Here is a 23,012-nt window from a genome sequence, read left to right as displayed (position 1 = left end):
ATAGTTATAAACATAATGACTCCAATTCCCTTCAACATTTCACAATCATTGTTTGTAACTTATGGTGATCAACTATTTTTAAAATTTAGCAGTTCTTCCCATTTCACCTCGTTTGGTTTTTTGTGGATTAAATTCAAGTAAAATTTAAGTTAATAGTTTTGTTTATAAATAATATGCATTGTATGCGGCAATTTTTCTAAAATTCCTTCTTTCTACCTCTATCACTTCCACCCATATTTATATTCATTGGAGAGAGGTCTAGATTGATATTCAGAAGATATTGGCAATGGCTATTTTTTTGATAATAAAATTTTGGATGAATGCTTATTTCTTTCTAATTTCTTGTAATTTTGTGACATTTTTATAAAAACAAGAGACATGTATTCTTTTTAAAAACAGAGAAGGAGGAATGGGAAAGGAAGGAGGAGAAAACATTTGCGAACATAGGTGTCAGCTTTCCACCGATGGGATCCACCCATATTTCCCATGAGAGCTCCCAGTGTGAGTGAAATGAATTTAATCCGACAACTTTGCACTGTGTTCCTATACTTAGGGAAATACCTTAGAAAATGGTGCAATTATGCTTCATTTGAAAATAACATACTTGTAGATAAGAACACTTTGAGGAACAACTTTTATTTTCACTTCAAGAAAATTGATCCAAATTATAGATTCCAGCTACATTTCATGCAGAACACAGAGGTGATTTAGAATGACTACATTTGCTACGAAGTAAATTAACATCACCTCTTTATTTAGGGGTTTTGGCTTTGCAAGTTTAGTGTTATTCATGCTATGTTTATACATAATATTCATGCTAAATTTATAGATGGTGAGACAAATTTTAGAGAAACAAACTTTAGAGAAGAGTTATAACATCATCGGGTGTAAGAAGATCCATACTCAGCATTATTTATGTAGCAGTGTTTAAGCAATCACATTGGTAAATAAAAACACAATATACATCGATTTTCTTCCTTATCCATACTACTATGTTATCAGGCAATATTGAACTGAAAAACTTTAAACACAAAGTAAGCTACACTTATCTCTTAGAGATAATAATGTAGTTAAAAATTAGCAGCCACACATATAGACATGCACATATTTAATTTAAACATTGAGTTCAAAAATTCACATGTAACGATTCTGAATACTGTATTTATGCCTCTATATTTTAGGGGAACAAAGTGAGCCTATAGGTGCTCTTTTCCACCGAGTTATTTTATTTCATTCTCTTGAAGGAAAAATGATGATAACCTCTGAAACCCCTACCTGTAAGTTATCAACCTCCTTCACAGTCTTGAAAACTGACAAATTTCTATAGCTATGGTCATGTAATTGTTGAACAGATATTTTATGAATTTGTTCAAAGTAAGCAATAAAAATCAGAATGATTTAGGTCCCATGGAAGCGCTTTTTCTTTTTTTCCACAGAACTGCAGAGGTTTAGACTTACAAAGAGCCATCTACTCAGCCTGATGGCTCACAACACCTGCGGTACACCTGGAAGCCTTAAAGAACTGTCTGTACTCCACCTCTAAACCAACCAAATCAGGTGGTCGTTCTGAAAATGTGGTCCCTAGACCAGCAGCATCCATGTTACCACAGAGCTTGTTAGATATGTAAATTGGGGACCCCACCCTGAATCTACTGAATCAGATGCTGTGGAGGTGAAGCTCCAGAATCCGAGTTTCAGATGCTCGGAAAAGTTTGAGAACCACTGCTCGAAGCTAAGAGCAGGGCATCTGGACCTTCTGGATCTCCCCAGATCATCTGAATGTGCCATCAGTTTGGGGACTCACTCAACCTCTCCATATTCTTCTTTCATGTGAGGATACCAAAGACCGCATTTCCCACAGCAATTTACCAGCAGAATTCAACCAAATCTCAAGCTCCCTAATGTCCACTACCTTTTCTAGAAAGCTCCACGACTCTCTTCCTCACTTAGGCAGATGTAAGGTGAGAAATTAAAAGATTTGGTCAACCATATTCAAGAAATCTTTGGATTTCTATCCCCCATTGTCAAATCTTCAATCGTTATAAAATATACGGCAGTGACACATGTCTCTTGGAGAATCAACATATGGAAAATAACATTTATGTATCCCCTGCTGACTCATAAATATTCCTAAATTATAAGCAGATTTAATTTTGAGAGAAGTATGAAGTGTACTTCTTTATCCATGCTAGCCCTATTTTGAAAACATCACAAACCCACGAGTCTGCTCATTCACTGTATTCTGGCTAAGGTTCCTCTGCGGGGCCCATGAGGCTGCAAAGGTAAACAGGACAGGGATGCCTGAGATACCCCTGGTCTCATTTCATGTTTGCTGACCTGAGCTGCAGCACTGCAATCGATTTTTTAGCCAGTTCCACGTACCAACAACAGTCTCTTTAGAAGAAAAATGACACACTTTCCATTTTAAACAATATTTTCTCATAGTCAAAGCTAGGTGGCACTGACAAAATGTACCAAAACAGCCTGCTTGTGCCGATTTTTTTTCTTTGTAACAAGATGCGGAGATTTCCACTGGAAATCAACGTGATCCCCATCCACCTCTGCTTTCTTGGATCTTTGCTGTTTCTAAATGGAGGTCTTGCTCAACAAGTGGTACCTATGATGCCAAGTGAAGGACAAGACACCTGTTTATGTTCTGATTCTGAGCCTCGCACTTAGGGTTCTTCTGTGTCCCGAAGTCCCACCCATACTTCGTCTTCACTCACGACAGACCAGAAAGTTTTAGCCCAGGGATGGTGGAATCTCCTTAGAGAAATGGATGTGATTAGCATCTGGAGAAGGTCAGGGAAGAGGACCATCACAGCCTGATGAAGCGAGCCCCGGGGACCCACTGCAGCCACAGGCACAGCCTAGCCACCTGAGCCCTCCCCCCGTCCACTGAGTCAGAACCTCTCAGCAGTGACCAAGGCCACTCCCAGAAGCTTAGCTCGTATAGGTGTGGCCTCACTGAGCCAACCCCCCAAAGAGGGCCCCATGATGGACTGTGCCAGTGGACCTGCTCTACTGCCTTCCGACCCTATGCAGAAATTGGTCATTTGCGTTCCCTTAGAAAAGTGACTTGCTCTGAACGCTTGCATTTCCGACACTTCACTGTTAAAGGGAGGAGTGGTGCCAGGGTCATCAGGAAAAAGTTATCAGCTCAGAAAAAAAAAAAAAATGAAGATATGGGATATGTAGGGCGCAGGCTATTCATGAACCCCTCAAAGAGGACAATATTCAGATCTCAAGCATAGAAACAATGGTCGACCTTAAGGAAGCAGCAGGGAGAATGAAAAAGGCCATCTAGGAGTCGTAGAAGCAGGGAATGAAGGGGTCATCAGGAAGAGTCAACCCGGACAATGGGAGATAGAGTCCTTGGATGAGTGGTCTTTACTCTTCGGTGAAGTGTTACATGGAAAGCGGAAGGCAGCCTAGAGCAGAGTGCCTCTGGCTGGACGGAAGAGGGGGGACCGGAGCCTGCGCCCCACCAGACCCCGTCCCGACTCACCTCCCCAGCCGGCGGTCCTGAAGGGGACCCGCAGATGGCCCAGGGCTCCAAGGGACAGGATCTGAGGCTCTGTGATTTCCCGAACAATCCAGCGATCCTTTAAGGGCCCTGGCATAGCCCACTCCGTCCTGAAGGTCTTGCCTGTTCCTCACGTCCCACACAGAAGCAGGGAATTTACATGTTTTCCTAGAGTCTGACACTTACTCCCAGTCATGACCAAGCCCCAGGCTCCCTTTGCTACATCAGCTCCATAGGTCACGGGGGCCCCTCACCACACAGACGCAAACTGTTCCCTCCAGGTTTGCCTTTACTGCCTTTGCAGGCCTGGAGGTCTGTCCTCCACTGGCTCTGATGCTGAAAGGCCGTGAAGGACACTCATGTCAGGCTCAGCTCCTTCTCTGCCAGCACCAGGACCATCCGCCTTTCCATACACCGTAGGGCACGCTAGCGTGATTGCCCCAAACAAGCTCATCAAATGGGGAAAATGAGCTTAAGGGACACACTATGGTCTTTAGAACACATAAAGAGTTCCCATTTCAATAGGCGCTATCCCATCTTCTGAAATAAGGTTCTGTAGTACATGATGTCCCAAAGAAAACTTACAGCAGACCACAAAATTCATCCCAAATTCTAAATTACCTTACAAATCACCACTACCTAAGAGTTTAAAGAATCTGAATGGTGGATTCCAGTTCTAATCTATTCCAGCAGCCAGTGGCCTGTGACTTCTCTAAATGCTGAGAATTGGGGGCTGTGCAATATACCTTGAGATTTCCAGAAAAATGTTCCCCAGCAAAAAGGATGGGGCTTGCGTATGATCTAGCAATCCCACCCCTTGGCATATATCCAGAGACAACTCTAATTCGAAAAGATACATGCACCCCCATGTTCATAGCAGCACTATTCACAAGAGCCAAGACATGGAAGCAACTTAAATGTCCATCGACAGATGAATGGATAAAGAAGATATGGTACATATATACAACGGAATATTACTCAGCCACAAAAAAGAATGAAATAATGCCATCTGCAGCAACACGGATGGACCTAGAGATTATCATACTAAGTGAAGTAAGTCAGACAGAGAAAGACGAATATCTTATGATATCAGTTAAATATGGAATCAAATATGACACAAAGGAGCTTATTTGTGAAACGGAAACAGACTCACAGACATAGAAAACAAACGTATGGTTACCAAAGGGGAAAGTGGGGAGGGATAAATTAGGAGTTTGGGATTAACATATACATACCACTATATATAAAATAGATAAACAACAAGGTCCTACTGTATAGCACAGGGAGCTATACTCAATATCTTGTAATAAACCATAATGGAAAAGAATCTGAAAAGCATATATATATATATATATATATATATATATATATATATATATATATATATATATATATATCTGAATCGCTTTGCTGTTCACCAGAAAGTAACACAACATTGCAAATCGACTATACTTCAATTTTTAAAAAAAGACAGAAAAGGATGGGGCTTTCCACCCCAAAGTGACACCAAAAGCTTTAGCTACAGGATCGGCTCTTCGCACAACTGTCTGAATACAGCAAACTTGGCCAATGTTCAAACAGACTGGGAGAGAAAGCCCAGCTGAGGGTATTTCACCAGGTGTATAAAAGTAGAGCGCTTACTCGCCACCTTCCCCTCCCACTCTCCATCCCTGAGATGTCCCCACCACCACTGCCGCCCCCAGGACAGAACCCAAACTCTCAGGGCAGCAGGAGGTGCCCTGAGCATGAGTGCAGGACCCAGCAGAGGGGGGCAGTGTCCAGAGCCTGTGAACGTCCTGAAGATCTTCCCACACTGAGCAGACCTGCCCACCTCCGAATCCCAGGGTGGCAGTCCAGGTGCAGGAGGCGGGTGTGCGTGCACCTGCCACTCACACTCACGTAGGAAAAGAAATCACCATCTGGACCATCTGTGGTGCTTTCATGAGTAAAGAAACAGAATCCTGAGTGATGCAGATGATGCACAGCACACTCCCCTAGACACGCTTGCCTGACGTACACATAGCCCACATCAAGGATACTGAAGCTTTTAAAATCATTCTGCAGGCTCAATTTTCCACTTCTAAAAGAGAAAATATTAAAATACAGCACAAATTAAATCCATTTTGCAATTTTTTTCTTTCCAAGACAAATCACCATCAGCATTTAAAGCCACCTACCCTAACTACAGAGACTTTTAAAATCAACACATCCTTAGACAAACAAGTCATTAACATCTGCTTGACAAATAACTTAACATGCAATGTCTTTTAATGGCCAAGAAGAACATGATTACCTTAAAAAGAAAGTCATTTACAAATTTAAAACCAGGAAGATATTTGTAATCAGTGCAGTTGGAAATTGACAAATCTTAGATGGTAAGTCTCCAGAAGGAGCCACCTTGATCTCTTGACTCAACTTACGTGACCACGTGGTTTATATACATGTTTAATAACTTTTTAAGCAAGAACATGACGAAGCTGAACAGTACCTTGCTTTACTCAATGCAAGGCTGCTTGAACACAAGCACTTGGGATCGTACAGGTATCTGTGGCATCTGTGGAAAGGGAATGGATTCTCTCCTGCCCAGAAGCCTGACCTTGGGTTTCAGCTAACGTCTTGGAATCATTTCTGCACCATCTCAATGCATCTGAGACACTGAGCAAATGCAGTCATCCGCAGGATCCCAACTGGAAGTTGAGTCACGGAAGCTTTTAGCCTTGCACGGCTCACGCAGTCCAGATATCCCTGCACTGGTACGCCTGGGATGAAGGAGGAATTTTACTATGGTATATGTCAGAGTGAGGAAGTCTGCCTAGAAGCAAGTTAGGATAGAAGCACAGGGGTTGGGAAAGCCGGAGGAGGGGAAGACAATGGTTTGATTCCTGATGTGTGCAGTAGAACGATCCCATTTACAGCAAAAGTATTTCCCTAAGATATTCAGAAAATGGCCTCAGCCCTCACCTTGCTGAGCACATGCGTGATCAGAACAGCAGAGACTATCTAAACTCTTCCTGGGAACACAAGACAAGACAGTCTCCTCATCCGAGTCCCTATCTTCATCAGCAGGGAACTGAAACTGTTGCTTATGCATATGAAACAGCCAGCATGCCTGCCCGCTATGTAAATATTCCAGAGCCACCGCCCCATGGGGAAGGAAAAGGCCCAGAAAAATAACAGCTGCCCTGGGGCACTAAGGCAGCCACATCTAAGGAGAAAGCAACAATTTTCTTTGAAATTCACTGCAAAACAAGGTTTATCCAGCAGCCGTACTTAAAAGATGCACTGGGTGTCTCTCCTTTAGCCTGGCGCTGGGAGGAAGGCAGGGGGCTGGGTTATACAGTGAACAAGGGGCGGGGCCTCTGAATGGGTCCCTTTAATTACACATGAGGACATCGGAGCCCCAGGAAGCAGCTGGTCGGCAGATGCAATAAAAGTTCTTCTGCAACCCCTCGCTCAGGAAACTTTACAGGGTTTTACATCTTTGCAGACTCACGTTATCATCAGCAACAAAACCCGTTAGAGGAAGAGATGACCTCAACTCTGAACAAGAGGAAGTGATTAAAATGACGATGGCAGGAAGAATATCCTATCTGACTATAAAATGAAGCGATCTGCTTTTACACTCGGCACACTTGGGTTTTGCAAGTCCGTGATCACGTCATCTGGGAGGGACCAAGGCATTACAAGGGTAAATACATCGTGTCGAAGCCCATTCTCAACACTTCTTAGAAAAGAGCAGCATTGGCTACTGTATTTGTTTTAATACTTCATTTGAGTGCGTGGAAAACAGAAGAGGAAAACAAGAGAACAGCCATGGTGCAGGGAATCGCCGTCATCCACGCCAAGTCCAAAGGCAACCAGGAGGCAGCTCTTTTGTGCAGCTGTGTGCGTTCACACACCCAGAAGTTGTCCCGGCATTTACAATGGCAGTTTCAAGTTCCGCAAAGCACATGAGGTATCATCATCAGGATAAAATGTATCTGCTGCTACATTTGAATAAAGTGCAAAAAAATTTTCCGTGCAAAGGACTTACGTTGTTCTTAAAAATACTCACATACACATACACATAATTTTTCCCCTGGCCATCCAACATTAAAGCTCGTGCTTTCCCACCCTCTCTGATAAGTTTCTCCTATTCTGTCCAGAGAACTATTTATACCATTGCAAATGTAAACACTTTCTGGAGGAATATAATTTTGAAAGTAAATTCATGAACTAGAGAAGTTAACATGCAAAGACTTACATCGAGTTGGGTTTTTTGATCTAAAATTTGGTATTTCACATGAAGTCCTGATTTGACACAGGTGTACATTACACAAATTTCTTTTTTAAAACACCTTCTTACTTTTGTATCGTCCTAAAATATATCAAAGTCTTACAGTCTGAAAATTATTTTCTAATATAGGATCATTTAATCTTTTCATACTATTTTCTCATTGTAAATATGAAATCATCACAAAAACTACATTTGAAACTCAAGTCATGATGATTTGAACCCCAAATTAACATTTCCAGAGGGAATGATGTTTGGGGTAAATGTGCATTAGAAATCATTACAAATTTAATGAAAAAAGCATTTGTTTGTACAAGATATGATATCCCTAGGTATAGCCATTCATAAGATTTGTTTTCTTCAAAATTTATCTGAACCAAACATTTAGTATACTTTCCTCACATGGCATGACAATTATCTCATATGACTTGCTAAGTTTTGAATTTATGGAAATTATTTTCTGTATATCATCTTCACTGACATTTTAAAAATTCTCTCTTTTGGGTAGATTACATTCAAGGCATAGCTAATACATTGCTATATATATATGTATATATATATATATATATATATATAATTTTAATGTCCAGTTTCATTCTCAGAATCTCATTCACAGCTTCCACTATTAGAATAGTTGCAGGTGGTGATTCTCCCTGATTTTTTTAGTCAACTCAATAAAGACTAAGTTCACAGGATAGCTTTTAATTGACATCCCGATGGCTGACACCCAGGGTCATGGCCGCAACACCTGCTGACCTCCTGAGATAAACTTAATGGACCTCATGATTGCAGACATATGCAGCACAACTCAGAAGCCCTGTATACTATTTACAACTGGGAGCAAATGTGACATGTGCACTAAACTTATTTCCATCAAATAGCAGTGTCTCTATATAAACGGTCGCAAAAATAAAACTCAGGGAACACTTTCATGTGTCCATGATCGTATTTTAAAACACACAGTTTTAATATTACCCCTTATCTTAAAATTGAAGAACTAAAGCACAAACACATTTTCTAAATAAATTTGCTTCAAAATGTAGATCACAAATATTCCTGGCCATCTTTCTAGGTCCTTATTCCTTATCCTATGAAGAACTGAACAAACCTAGGGAATTCTATTAAACTTCCATTTCTTAAGAGGTATAAAACTATTTTATTCTCTTCTGCTTATGGAATAGAATTTAGAAAGAAAATAAAATTTAGAAATAATCTTCACTAGACCTAGGGATTTTCCAGGTAGATCAAAGTACTTTTTACACACAAGTGGAATTTAATTAATATAATATGAATTGTTGTTACGATAACAAGTTGCTGCCTTGCTTAACACCTCATTGTATTTTTTATGTGTCTAGTCCCCAAGTATGGAAACGCCGCACGAAGAACACGCTGATCTTTTTTCACATGTGAGTGCAATTGGTTGATGGTGGGGTGTCTATTCGACTTTTATTTTCTTTAGTGTCATTAAGAGGTGACTTATTGCGAACGTGGCACTTGAACACCTGCTTATAAGCCTTCCTGAAATTTTCAGAGAGAAACGCGTAAATGATGGGATTCACGGAGGAATTACTGTACGCCAGGCAGTGGGCGGTGATCCGGAAGAGGAAGGAGGTGGGTGTCAGTGGGAAGACCCCAAACTCCGCCCAGAGGTGGATGACGTGGTGAGGCAGCCAGGAGACCCCGAAAACCACGACCACCACCAGCACCGTCTGCGCGGTCTAGGAGAAGGAAAAGAAAGGCGATGCATCGATTACAGCAGGAAAGGAACCCAGCCTTTCACAGCATGCCCTGAGAGAATTTTCTGTGTATTCTCACAGGATCAAGTACGTACTCAATCTGCCTTAGGTGTTAACCTTCACTTCGTGCAGCAGTTTTGTTCAAAACTTCCCCGGGACCGGCCTTGACCCTCCATAGGGAATAATTCTAGCAGGTATGTGAAACGCATGTGGATAACAGGAAGCGTGCTTTGGGTCACGGCAACAGGAACACACAGATTGAACACGGTAACTTTACAACCCAATGCACGGCACATAGTGGGACTGAGCCCAGGGAGGCCGCTCAGCTGAGCTCGTGAACGCTGCTTCCAAGAGTTGCCTCAACAAACAAGAAGAGATGTTTATTTCTCCTTGTTGAAGTTGGACAAACTTAGAGACCCCCAACACATGCAGTGGGTCCAGAGAGCCATGTCAGGGCCTGTCTCCCTGTTTGCTTGTGTCTCAACCCTTCCCTGGCGCTCCTACATCTGAAACACCTAGAAATCAGAGGCAGGGTCCACACGCGTCCTTTGAGATTTCTGCTGAGAAGATGATGGGAGAAGATCTTCCCTGAACAAGAACCTCAGCACGAGAGGAGCCGTCCGGCCCGCGCACCACGCGTGTGCCCCCGTCTCCCCGCTGCATCTGTTCTGAGTGCCCGCCACGGGCTGCAAACCTAAAGGGCTGGGATTAAATCTTGGGACGCTCTTCCTGTGCTCCATCACCACCAAATCAGGACACGTTGAAAAGCCAACAGTGCAACTAACTGAAAACTCCATCTCCAGGGATTCGAACAAAAGACAGTGGGCTGTTAACATTTTTTAAACTATAAAATAGAAAGCCATCGGCTGGTTTCTTCCTTAAAAGGTTGTAAGCTGGGCTCAGCCGCCTGACGGCTGAGGGCGTCAGGTCTGGGGGCGGGGGGCACCGAGAGGCGACCTCGGTGACTGCTGGCTGTGCATTCTTCACTCGCTGCCACCAATCCGGGCAGACGGCATCATGACCCGCGGTGTAGGTGAGGACACCGAGACCTCGCCTGGCTAGGACAGTGCCTGGTGCCCCCCGGCAGGAGGCGGAGTTACACCTGGAGGCCGGTCTATGGGATCCCAAACCGTGCTCTGAACAGCTGGCGCCCGGGGAGAGAACATCCCACAAGATCTACCTGGTAACGGCAGCCGCATCCCTGTCTCTGAGCACCCAGGGCTGTCTGGACTGCAGAGCCTTAGGGCAGGTCTGTGGGCTCAGTCCTGTAACTGAATCACAGCGGGGACGTTTGCCGGCTCGCTGTCCTGCTCCAGCGCCCACCCCACTCCATTCTCTTCTAGGGCGTTTGCTCCTCGAAGGTGAAAGGAATTAAGGACACGAGAGAGAAAGATGCTTTCAGTCTCTCCCCTGAGGTCGGGAATCCAGTAGCCTCTCTTCCTCCTCAGATCAAGCCCAGGCTGTGATGCTCTAAGAGACTGTGTTGAATATACAGAGTGGAAATGTGGCCATCTGAAGCCCTGGTCGTCAGGACACCTCCCAGAGCAGGAGAGCGTGGGTGCACATCATCCCCTCCCAGTCACGACCCTAAATCGACTGTAAGCACTACCTGGTGGTCCCCTGCCCACCTTCCCCCCTAGAGAGACTGGGATCGCGACTGGGATCCACGAGTGTGTGTGTGTGGGGGGAGGTTGAGGGGAAGGAGAGAGAAAGAAGGAAGGAGGCTTCTTTCTCCTACAGCCTCACAGGGTGGAGCAAAGTGATTCCACAACGAGGAAACCACTGTGGACCCACACACTCTTCCCCGGGGGGATGCTCAGACCCGGGCCACGCAGGAATGTTCCCACCTGACAAAATGACTTTCCTATTAATTCCCATGAATTAGAATCCTGCTGTTAAGGACAACATCACCCCGAAGGTAAGGCCTAAAACTCCTCCAGGAGGGACACGAGGTAGCAGACTGACTCAGAGAAGAAGTCTGTCCAAGACACGGGCTGGAAGCCAGGAAACCCAGGCAGAAATGGGAGAGGAGACGCTCAGACCTCAGGTCAAGGTCAAGGTCAAGGCAAACGTGGTGGTCAGGGGGGCTGGAGATGAGAGCTAAGCTTACCATGAGAAGGTGCACGGATCGTGCAAAAGCCAAGGACCGACATCAGCCATAAACGGGTTAACGACCTTTGAAAAATGATGTCACCTCCCTGGGATTCACTTTCCTGGCCTGTGAAGAGCGTGACCCAACCTGATGATTCCCTGACTGGGCCTGGTGCATTTCAACACTTCAAACAACTCAGGTACAAACCTGATGACAGGTTTTTATAGGGTGGCACGTATACAGATTGAAGCCACCGACCACGTGACACACAAAGCAAACAAGCAATCTGCTCACATGTATTAAGGGATTGTCTGCTGTCAATCTGTTTATCCATTAGTGTGTGGGATACATTCCCAGATGATTTAATAAAAACCATCTAGACATAATTACACCTACAAATAGAACGGAACACATCTGTTCTTTCTAAGACAATAAGAAGATCTCTGTGCTTCACAAAATACTCTCTGGATATTCTGTTTCATTGTTCCTTTTAGGAAGTTCTTACGAAGTACCAAGCTTAGGGCAGAAATATACCCCAGCAGCTTATTGATAAGAGCCATATTGTATCTTTGCATCATTGTAGAGCAATGGGCAGTATGGTATGTTTTCTTTGGGGTGTTTGTTACTGTCTGTTTACCCAAGTCCATTCAAAATCTACCTTTTATTTTTAGCAGTTCCACTGGTCTTTTCAGAACCATGAACGAGGTTCTCTTTCTTGGTCTACCTGTAGCTTTGAAATGTGACTGGATTACAATTACAATATAAATCAGGAAAGAATACTCAATCAGTACTCATATAAACTATATCATTAATCGAAGCCTGTTCCCAAAAGAGTTTAATAGAATGTTTGTGTTCCCAGCTTACTGTCAGCAAGGGTTCACTATTTATTTTCGGGCTGTTTCACAGGCATTCAGCCCGTCAGAGCTGGTACAGCAGTGGGCACCCTGCACACGGGCCCTGGCGCTCAGCCCTGCAGCCCTGGAGGCGTCCACGAGGCCATGGCATCACGTTAGGTGAGCACATCCCTGCATGGAGGCAGAGGCGGTACATGGCTTCTTCCTCTGTCTCCTTTGCAGCAGAGGCTTGCTAGATGCCTCTGGGTCCAGGGAACTGGGAAGACATGGGAGGGAATGCAGGAAAGAAATCCTGAAGAACAGGGTCTGCAGCCACCACTGCTTCTAACACCCGACTCAGGCGCCTGGAATACGCCAGCTCCAGGTCAAGACCTGGTCAAAATAAGGCATTGTACTAACAACCACAAACCCGGGTTTCCAGCAAATGAGCACACCATCATCACGTAGGGCAGAGCTTTGCGAAAATTCTGGTATCTAGGCCTCATGCCTGATGGCTCTGCTTCCAGAGGTCACGGGGATTAGGTAGCTGCCCAGGAACCTGCCTTTCTAAACATCTCAATCGGGTGTTTGAAGAACCGGTGAAGAATTCCACAAAGGCCACAACAAAAGCAAATCATCTCATCCACCCCAAGTGAAAGACTCAAGTATTTCCTCCATGTTGACAGTGCCTAGGCTGACCCACCCCGTCTCCTCAGTAGGATTCGCAAAAGCTGCTTCCTCTCTTCTCCTTTGAAATGTCAGCAGGTAAGAAGACAAGTCCCCTCTGTGGGGAATGAGGCTATTTTCATTTCTTACAGTATCATTGGCCTCAATCACAGATGGATGTGCATCCGATGCACCTCCTACTTTCCCCACGTGTCTGTGCAGAGTACAGAACCACCATATCATCGTCTGATAGAGAAGAAGTCATCTTTTAAGGTCATGTGCTAAATCTCTGTACTAATTCCTATACTTGAGGTTGGGTCCTTTATTAGCCTGCCTTCTTTTACTCCTCATTCTGAAAGTATCTGGAAAATACTAATTTCTCCCCCTCCTCTGAGATGCTCCTTTTCAAGCCATCTGAGACATCCGTTTTTTTTCTTCGAAGAAGTTTATTCATAATCCGTCTAATGGAACTTGGCAGAGAAGAAAAAAGTGACTAAAAGATGAGAGTGATGAAAAACATTTTGTAAATTGTATAAATGACAGCCAAAAAGCTTGCTGAATTACTTCAAGCCAGAGGGGAAAAAAAGAGCAGCTGTTGAAAGAACCTCGTGGTTGAGAGGGTACCAAAAGGGCCTCACATCTACTTCCTTATTAGAAGGAACCATCCGGTGGGGAGGTCTGTCCCACTGGGAGGTCTCCCGGAAATTGTTTAAGAATCTCGTTTTAGTGTCTAATCAGCCTTGTGCCAGAAAACGTGTCTTTATGTCCAGCAGAGCCTGGTATTAATCAAGCACAGGGCTCTGTACTATGATTACTACTATTTTGGCAACGGAAATCACACTCTTCCTTTGTATTTTCCTCCAAACATGCAGGATAACTGGTCGGCACGTTTGTGATGAAAGACCTAACTCTCTGCCCCGTGAGCGCTACCAGCCTTAACACTAAGGGCTCCCTAGGTGGGTGGATATGGCACAGAGGAAGGTGCCCTTCTCAGCCACTGAGAGGGGAGCTGGAAACGGGCGCAGCTGAAATGAATGAACTATCAAAATCTTAGCACATCACCCCGTCATCCGCCAGCAACTGAACATGTATACACACCAGGAACACTTTTCTGTGCGAAGACCCGGGGGGGCATCATCATGGGCCCGTCTCTGCCTTCAGGGTTGACAGTCAAGCTGGCTTTCCGTCCTGGACCCTCTGTCTCCCGTCTGCTCGTCCTCGTTCTCATCTCTCTCTCCCATTCCCTCTTCCCCACCCACCCCTGCACCTGTGCGCTATCCCTTGCCTAGACGCAGGTGCACACACACACACACACAGGCCCCAGCACCACACTCTATTTGTTCTGTGCAAAAAAAGAGGCAATTAAATATATCAAAAGAGATCTGCCATCTGTTCAGTGGTTATTAAGGGTCAGAGGTTGTGAGCATCGAAGAGAAAAGCTTCCCTCCTCCAAACGCTGAGAACTTCTCCCATGGTAAGAATTACATGTACACATACGTATACAATATATACCCACACATATATATGTACACACACACACACCCCATACACACACGTATACACATAAAACCAAACGATGTAAATGTTAAACTCATTACTAATCTTTAGATCATTTTACTGTAAAACAGAAGCTTTTCTAATCATTTCTTCCAAGATCTATTTTCATTCTTTTTTTTTTTTTTTTTTGCTGTACGCGGGCCTCTCACTGTTGTGGCCTCTCTCGTTGTGGAGCACAGGCTCCGAACGCGCAGGCCCAGTGGCCATGGCTCACGGGCCCAGCCGCTCCATGGCATGTGGGATCCTCCCGGACTGGGGCACGAACCCGCGTCCCCTGCATCAGCAGGCGGACTCTCAACCACTGCACCACCAGGGAAGCCCTATTTTCATTCTTTTAATCACTTTTTCTCCTCTGGAACCTCCACAATTTCTCTCCAACAGTTTTCAAATATAGAGACTAAAACTAACTGTAGCATGCAAATAAGATCCAGCCAATGCTAAAGAAAAGTTTTATTTCCTTCCTGTCAAGAGGCAGAAAATCTTTGGCATCAACCATAAGCAGGTACCGCGTTCCAAGGGCAAAACCTCTGCGGAAGTTCAGCAAGCCCCACCCTCCCCAAGGGTGTTAACTGCTTCAAATACAAGCTAAACTTTGTGCTTTTTAACCAACTGTCTGCTATTTCTTTTCACGGACTCTGAGAACAGGTGTGTTTTTAGCCACATTATTGTTTATAAACAAGGAAAAGTCAGGAAGAGCTGTACTTTATTTATGCAGAAGTTTTTAAAGCAAATATGATTAAACTATAATTTCTGCAAATTATGTGTCCTTGATCATAATAAATATTTAGAAGGAAAAACAAGGTATTTTAAGATGTTATGAGTGATATTTGCGGGTAAAGATTCTGGTTATAATCTCCTCCTCCCTAATCACATGGTCTAATAATCTCATCAATTTTCATTCTACTTTCTAAAAATCAGAGATGATACCGATATTATCTGAATGAGAGGTAACTTAATCCTGCTTTGTAAAATAGTTTTTCCTCAAAATGTGAAGCGTGATAAACTGCAGGATGTTAGGTGCTGTCATACATACTCTTCAGGAGAAGCTTCTGGAATTCAGACTTCACGGGATGAGAAAGACAATTAAAAATGGGCTGAATTCCCTTGAGGCCCCTCCCATCTTTAGTTCTCTCCCCTTGGGGCCAAAGTCAGCACAAGTCTGGAAGGAAGAGAGAACAGTGCATCTGCTTCTGAGGCTTCAACAACACTCTCTCGAAAGATTATTAAGACAGGGCCTTCTGGAATCACATCAGACATGGTAAATACACAATAAAATGACTGTAGTTTCATGCAAAGTATGGATCCAGCCACTCGACACCCTGTCCCAACCAACCTAGAACATACCTTCTCAAGAGGCTCAGAATCCATAAAATGCACCTTTCCTCCCCTCCCGAGACTTCCATCCACATTTTCATGCAGCATGGTCACCTGGCCACCCTCAGCAGCTGACTTCCCATTTCTACCCTCTGCCTAATGGTAAGAGGCTCATTTCAAATCTCTGTACCCAGGAACCAAAACGTCACAGGCACGGGGTGAATGCAAGGAGAGCTAAGAGTATACATAAACTGAGCTCTAGAAAGGGCGCATAGGCTGTAAATCCATGAATATTACCTTTTTCTTCGATGCCTCTGACTTCTTTGACACGTTCTTCAACTTTTTATGCAAATGATTAAGGACCTGAAAAACACAGACTAATAAAATCGGTTTGTCTCAGACCCCACAAATCACTGTCCATTTTGCATCGACACTTCTTGACGTTCTGAAATGGGACCACCATCATTTACAACGTCATTCAAACTTAAATTCACATGAGGTGGTGGAGTAATGATGACTAAGAATTGCCAAGGACACCTGTTCCTCTAACCCTGAGGGGTGCCCAGGTGCCATCTGCGGCCGGAGCACCTGCTGGCAGAGAGTTCTGGTGCAGGGAGCTCTGCAGTTTCGTCCAGAAAGAGCCACACCGCTACCCATATGTACATCCTTGTTGGTCTCCCTTCCACCTTGGTTTCCCCCAAGATTCTACATTTTAACAACCCCCAGGTCCCTGCCGTATGTTAAATCCTAGATACATGGAAAAACTACAGACTGCCCTCCAGCATCACTGATGACTGGCAGACCATTCATCAAGGTTCTACAATTAATGGTCCTGATGGGACCATCAGGAAGCCTTCCAGGGAGACACTGATTTCCTTCCTTAGAGAAACTAGCTTTGTCTTCTCTCACCAATGTAATACTCAGGAGAAATGATGTGAGTCACTTTGGTTCTACGTAAGAATTTACAATATAAGCTATACAACAGGGCCAAGACGGCTGTACATATGCCACACTGGTGTTGAGTTCTTTCTTATGTCCCATCTGAGTGAAAAATCTAAGGAAAATTAGCTCTGGGTGACTAAGGGCTTTAGACTGTCCACCGGTTACTCAATGAGTCTCTCCAAAAACTGGAAGCAGTGTTCCAGCCACCTCTCTGTCTCCCTGAAGCACCGCAGCATGGAAATAATTTAATGGAACTGGATTTATTGTGAAAGCCTGCTCCGTTCAGCTGGATGCAGCCCTTCTGGAGGGCCCTTCCCTGATTGTGAAGCCACGGGACTTATTCACACCCTCACAATTCCTATGCAGGTCAAGCAGCCATCATGGGGGGCGTGAATTTCCGACCCCAAATTCCCAGCTCTACTGAGATACTTCTCACTTCCTACAGAGGCTTAGCATCCTCTACAAGACAAGCCTTTCACTTGCTACAGGGACATTTGGGATCACTCAGCACATTGACAATGGGTTAGTTTACTGTCCTGCCAACAGAAACTGGGGTATAAAAAATCAAATCTAAGGCAAAGATAGAAGAGAGGCTTTGGCAGCAACAAATGAGGAGAACTTTCAAGGGGAAGGAAAGGGCTGGACAGGACCCTGCCTGGAGAGGACCGGCCTGGCAAGGTTCTTTGGGGACCGCCGTCCCAGAAGACCACAGGAGGACACTGGTCACCGAAAGCAAGGGACAAGAGGAGACGCAGCAAAACAAAACCAGAGAGGGCCACCTGGAGAGGACTCCATATGGAAAAGTCAAATGTTACCTGCTCCATAACACTAACTGGGGGTTACTGATTCCTTCCTCAAACTCTGGGGGATCACGTGGGTAACTGCAAACCGCCTAAGGAATGCTGCTGAGTGGTCAATGGAGAAAACACCCAAGTAGGTTTGGAATGAATATGCAAATATTACCTTGAATTCCAAAGAAATTTCCAGTTATGCTTAAAAGCAAACTATTTCCATATAAAAAATATCCCAATGATCATGTATTTTTTGAATTTTTGAAAAATTTTAAATTTTGCCCTATGTGTGACTTGTATAAATGACAGAAATGTAACCGAATTTATTCCTAGACATTTATCTTGTTGTCTCCATCAAGAAGACCTGAATTATGTTCCCCAAAGACTTTCGGGAAATGAAGGAAGAATATGCTTCAAGTCTAATCCATGTCATGATGAATGAAGAAGCAAATATTGTAAGAATCACTCTAGACCCAAGGTCCATGCCCTACAGGCCCTCAGCAGTTGCCCCTCTCTTGGGGGGCTGGGAATCCCTGCACTGAAATCCTCCCTGTGGGTCAGCTGCTTCACTCCTCCAGAACCCTCTTTCCTTATCAATAAAATATGCACACTAGCTCCAACCCACTGGGTGGCCTGCAGATTAAGTGAGATAGCGCACATTGGAGACCACTGGGCTGTGCAAACCAAGCTTTGATTTGCATTTGCAGAAGATGAAATGAATAAAACAGCCATTTACCAAAGAGCTAAGCTGCAGTGATCTCCCAACTGCCCCATCTTTCCCGCATCTCTTTATATAGAACCCTTTGACGCAGGACATTCTTTCAGATTACATCCAGAAATATTACCATTCAAAACAGACATAACTCAACACAGATGATGTGGGGGGAGGGGACAAACAAAACCAGGTGGCTTTTAGTCAAGATTTCCGCCGGGGGAAAACAAAAAACAAAAAACTCTATGAATTGAATATAAGAAATGACTGCCGTTCTACCTCATCTGATTATTCAGAGTCCTAGAGTCCCGGCCTTATGAGAAATGGAATGAGAGATACAGAGAGAGAGAGATGAAGATAAAATGGTGGAAATTTCAGAATGTGGTTACAGCAGTATTTTTCTCATGGTGATGGGTCTGGGGAGGGTGTGTCAGGGAGAGCGGAGCTCACCCCGTGAATCACGTCTCATGACTACCCAGCATATACTTTTACTCCAGTATAAACAAGACCTTCAGATCAGTATAAAATCTTCAGACTCATGTGTTATTAACAAAAGAGAATGTGATTGTGCTGAGCTCCGAGGGGGAGGCTGGCACCAGGAAGGTAACAGCCATTTTCCCAGTAAGGAGGTGCAGGGTTAGGGGACCAGAGGTGTGTCAACAGTGTGTCTCTCAGCGGTAGGGCTTTAGACCTGCCACCTGAGTCACTTCATATTCCTTACCCCTTCCTAAAAGGACTGAAACGGGGAAACAGCAGCTAGAAGCCCATCCATCCCAAGTTCTCTGGAGACTCCCTCAAGACTCGGTGAAGAAATACTGTCTAACCACTTGGACTTGTAACACCCAACTTGTGTATAAGACGAAACTCAAAGCTCTGTCGCCAGAAGCAGTGTCTTCACAGAGCCGGTCCCCGCCCACCCCCCCGACCCCGTGCACCCCGCGGGCAGGGAAATCTCCCCATCGGGCCCTGCTGAGGGCTGAGGAGGGGCGCGGACCCTCCACCCGGCAAGCTCGCCGTGACCCTGCGGCCACGTGGGGTGGCCCTCGCGCGGGCTGTAGGGGAGGCGCGGCTTTCACCTACTGAGAAGTGGGCGTTGACGCCGCCTTCCGCCGGGACAACCTCAGGGCCCCGGGCCGGGGCGAGAGGACGCGGGCGCCCGGGAAGTGACCTGCTGCAAACTTTCCCTGGCGTTGCCCAAACTCCGAGTAACTTCCGCGCAACGTCAGACCCCCGAGGCCGGGGGAGCAGGGAAGGGTCACCGCGCGGTCCCCGCAGAAAACTCTGGGGAATGAGGGCAAAGGGGCGGGGCCGATGCGGGTCCCGGGAAGGGGTGCGGGGCCGCAGGAGCCGCCTCGGGGCCCTCGGACCCGCCCCGCGCCCACCTTGGCGTAGCAGAAGCAGATGAGTAGGAGCGGCAGCAGGTAGCCGAAGACGAAGGTGCACACCACGTAGGCCTTCTTGTGGCGCTGGCTGGACCACTGCTCCCAGCAGAAGGTCTGGTTGCTGACGCCCCGGTGGAAGAGGCGCTGGTGGTAGGCCACCGGCGAGGCCATGGCGATGGACAGCGCCCAGATGACGCCCACGCCCAGCAGCGCGTTGCGGGACACCCGCAGGGCGGAGGAGCGCCGCGAGTGCACGATGGCCACGTAGCGGTCCACCGACATCGCGGCCAGGGTGAAGATGCTGACCAGCATGGACACGGTGAAGAAGTAGTGGACGAACTTGCAGATGAAGGCGCCCAGCACCCAGGTGGGCAGGGCGTACACCGTGGCCTGGAAGGGGATGCAGAAGAGCAGGTAGGCCAGGTCGGCGATGCTCAGGTTGAGGATGAACAGGTGTGTGGTGCTGCGCGGCTTCCCCGGCTTGCTGCGCGCCAGCACCGTGATCACCAGGCTGTTGCCCAGCACGCCGAGCGCGAAGATCAGGCCGAACACCACCAGCGTGATGAAGTTCTCCACGCCGATGCCGAAAAGGGGCCTGGGCTCCGGGGCGGGGGGCTCGGGCCCGCTCGCGTTCCCCTCACTGAGGTTCCCGGCCGCCAGCTCCATGGCGCGTGGGGGGCGCCCGGGTCGCGCCGGCGAAGGGTGCTGGCCAGGGAAGGAAGGCGCCGCGGGGCGCCGGGGGACCCAGCCCCTGGCACGCAGAGCGCGAGTTTCTGAGCCTGAGCCTCCCTGATGGGCACGCGCCCGGGCGCCCGTGCCTAGTGGCACCGTCTTTTTGCACGGGGCCGCCCGAGAGAGGACACGGACCGGAGCCGGAGCTGGACCTTCCCGGACCGGGCCGGCTGTCCGGAGAACGCAGGGCTCCCCTTGTCCAGGCACCACCGCCCCCTGATCCGCCCGCACCCGGGAGGAGGGACCTGCCGGTGCAGCCCTGGGGGTGGACAGAGCCCTCTCCGCTCCTTACCGACTCCGAGCCCCTGCAGGTCGTCTCCCACGTCCCGGGAGTGGCTGCGGGCTGCACCTGTTGCTCTGCGCCGCTCCCTGCCCGCGGCGCTCCGGGGACACAGCCGCGCGCGCGGCCACGTACCGCCCGGTTCGCGGAGCGGGCTCCCCTCGCCTCGCAGCCGGCCGGCGCCTCTCTCCGCTCGCGGATTTTGGTCAAACGGGAGAGTGCTCTGTGCCTTTGTGGGCATTGGCCGGGGGCCACTCCGTCGCCACTGAGACGCAGGCAGGACTCAGCCCCGCGGAAATCCGCGCCCGCCGGGGGCCTCCCCGCGCGGAGAGACTGGACGAATCCCAGTGGGATGGGTCGCCGCCCACCTCCTCGCCACGATCGGCCGCGTGCGCTCTCCTCTGCGCGGTGCGGACCTGCCTGCGTCCAGCGAAGGCGACAAACGCCGCGTGCAGCCCCGACCCCGGCAAGGGAAGCTGAGCGCTCTCCGTGCGCGCTGGGCGGGGAGGCGGCGGCACGCAGGCCTCGGTATCCGTCAGCGCCGTTCATCCTCGCCCTCCGGGGGCGGGGCGGGGGCGGTCGGGGAGAGCCCTCCCTGCCCCAGGAATAAAGCCCAAGAAGTCGGTGATTGGCCCTGAGGCAACCTGGAGTTTTTGTAAAGTCCCTAATCCCAACCGCCCCTCCCTGCCCGCTGCTAGGGAGCAAATAAGCAGGAAAGAAAAAGGAGTGGCCTGTTTGAGTTTTCTTGACAAATGTGGATAAGATGGAAGGGGAAGGTGTCGTGCTTACACCGTCCAACTTGAGATCAGTTTTGCCTTATGTTACTCATCTGAGTGACATAAACAGAAGATGTGAAATATTCGTGAAGTGAAAAGAACACGTTTAATACCACTGTTGTAAAATGTGGATCTGCCCCCGCCAAAAAAAGAGCTGTTTAAGTGTACAGTAGTCGTGTTAGTAAATATTATCCTTGTTTACAATCTTGCTGGTTCACAACTAGAGAGGTGAAACTGATTCCTTTATTTGCAGTGTTTATATGATTTGTCCATAAGAATCCTGGTACCTTTCAGCATTCTCCAGATGCCTGAGTGTCCATTATGCGCCAGACACAGTGCTTGAGAGCGCTGGGAATACAAAGATGAACGGGATGCAGCGTTCCCTCGGGCAGGTGCTGACTTTGCCTGGGGAAGTCTGGGAAGTAAGTAGTATCTAATTTCTCTTTGACTCTAACTTGCTAGTTCTATTCTGCTTCATTTCCAGAAAGATTTTGATGCAGTTCATTGAACACCTACTATGTACCAAGCACTTAACGTGCATTCACTGTTTCATTTAATACTCACAATTCCCTTGTTGTATCCACACACATTTCCCGAGGATGAGATTCAGTTTAAGTAACTGGCTGACCCAAGAACGCCCTTGCCTTCCCTAAGAGGATGCTTGGAAAGCTCATTCAGTTGTCCTGCCCATCGGTGTCGCTTTTCTTCCCAAGGGGCTCTCTGACCTACACTTTCAGGGTACCCTGTGTTGGACAGCCTGTTGCATCAAAAGTTGTTTGTAATTAGATTTGGGGAAGAGCTTTCTTATTATTATTAACTATTTTCAACATGGAACAGCTATGATAAAACTTTATGAAATACTCATGTATCCACCATGCAGGTTAGAATAATAAAAGAAATTATCAGTAGAGTTGAAACCACTTTTATATATTTCCCCAATCACAACCTCCACCACTGCCCCCCCATCTCCAGGTAACCTAAATGCATCCTCTATCAGTCATTTATTTATACACTTATGGCATATGCATATGTTCTTAAATAATATACTGTGGGGTTTTTGCCTTATTTGAATATTATATGGTTAGGATTGTATTTCCCTTAAGGTGAACTTTGTCTCTTATTACTGTAGATATACCAACATTCTTTGCATTTCATTGGCCGGTTCTATCTTTTGCAGTCTTCCAACGTCCTGTGATTTCCTGATATCTCTTGGATACAGCACATAACTGAATTACTTTAAAATCCAACTTGACCATCTCTAATTTTTTAACTGATGAGTTTAGTCTGCTTACATGTATTGTTATAATAAATTATAAGTCTAATCTGTATGGACTTATTTTTAACATTTTATTTTATACCTCCTATTTGTTTTTTATTTCCATGCTTCTTTCCCCCACCCT

General features: G+C 46.5%; 1 protein-coding gene across 1 annotated transcript; it reads right to left on the bottom strand.

Annotated features, from left to right (window-relative positions):
- Positions 1 to 9,071: 9,071 nt before the first annotated feature.
- Positions 9,072 to 20,490, bottom strand: GALR1 (galanin receptor 1; the record flags this gene model as incomplete). Its single annotated transcript, XM_081252896.1, has 3 exons — positions 9,072 to 9,517; positions 16,295 to 16,360; positions 19,825 to 20,490. 3 exons carry the CDS (start codon positions 20,488 to 20,490, stop codon positions 9,200 to 9,202), a joined length of 1,050 nt encoding a protein of 349 aa, XP_081109022.1. The 3' UTR covers positions 9,072 to 9,199.
- Between the last annotated feature and the right edge of the window lie 2,522 nt (positions 20,491 to 23,012).

The sequence above is a fragment of the Mesoplodon bidens genome (genome assembly GCF_964165515.1).
Source record: "Mesoplodon bidens genome assembly, chromosome: 13".
Lineage (NCBI taxonomy): Eukaryota > Metazoa > Chordata > Mammalia > Artiodactyla > Ziphiidae > Mesoplodon > Mesoplodon bidens.
Note: the sequence above shows the minus strand (reverse complement) of the source record. Positions and strands in the feature narration are given on the sequence as shown.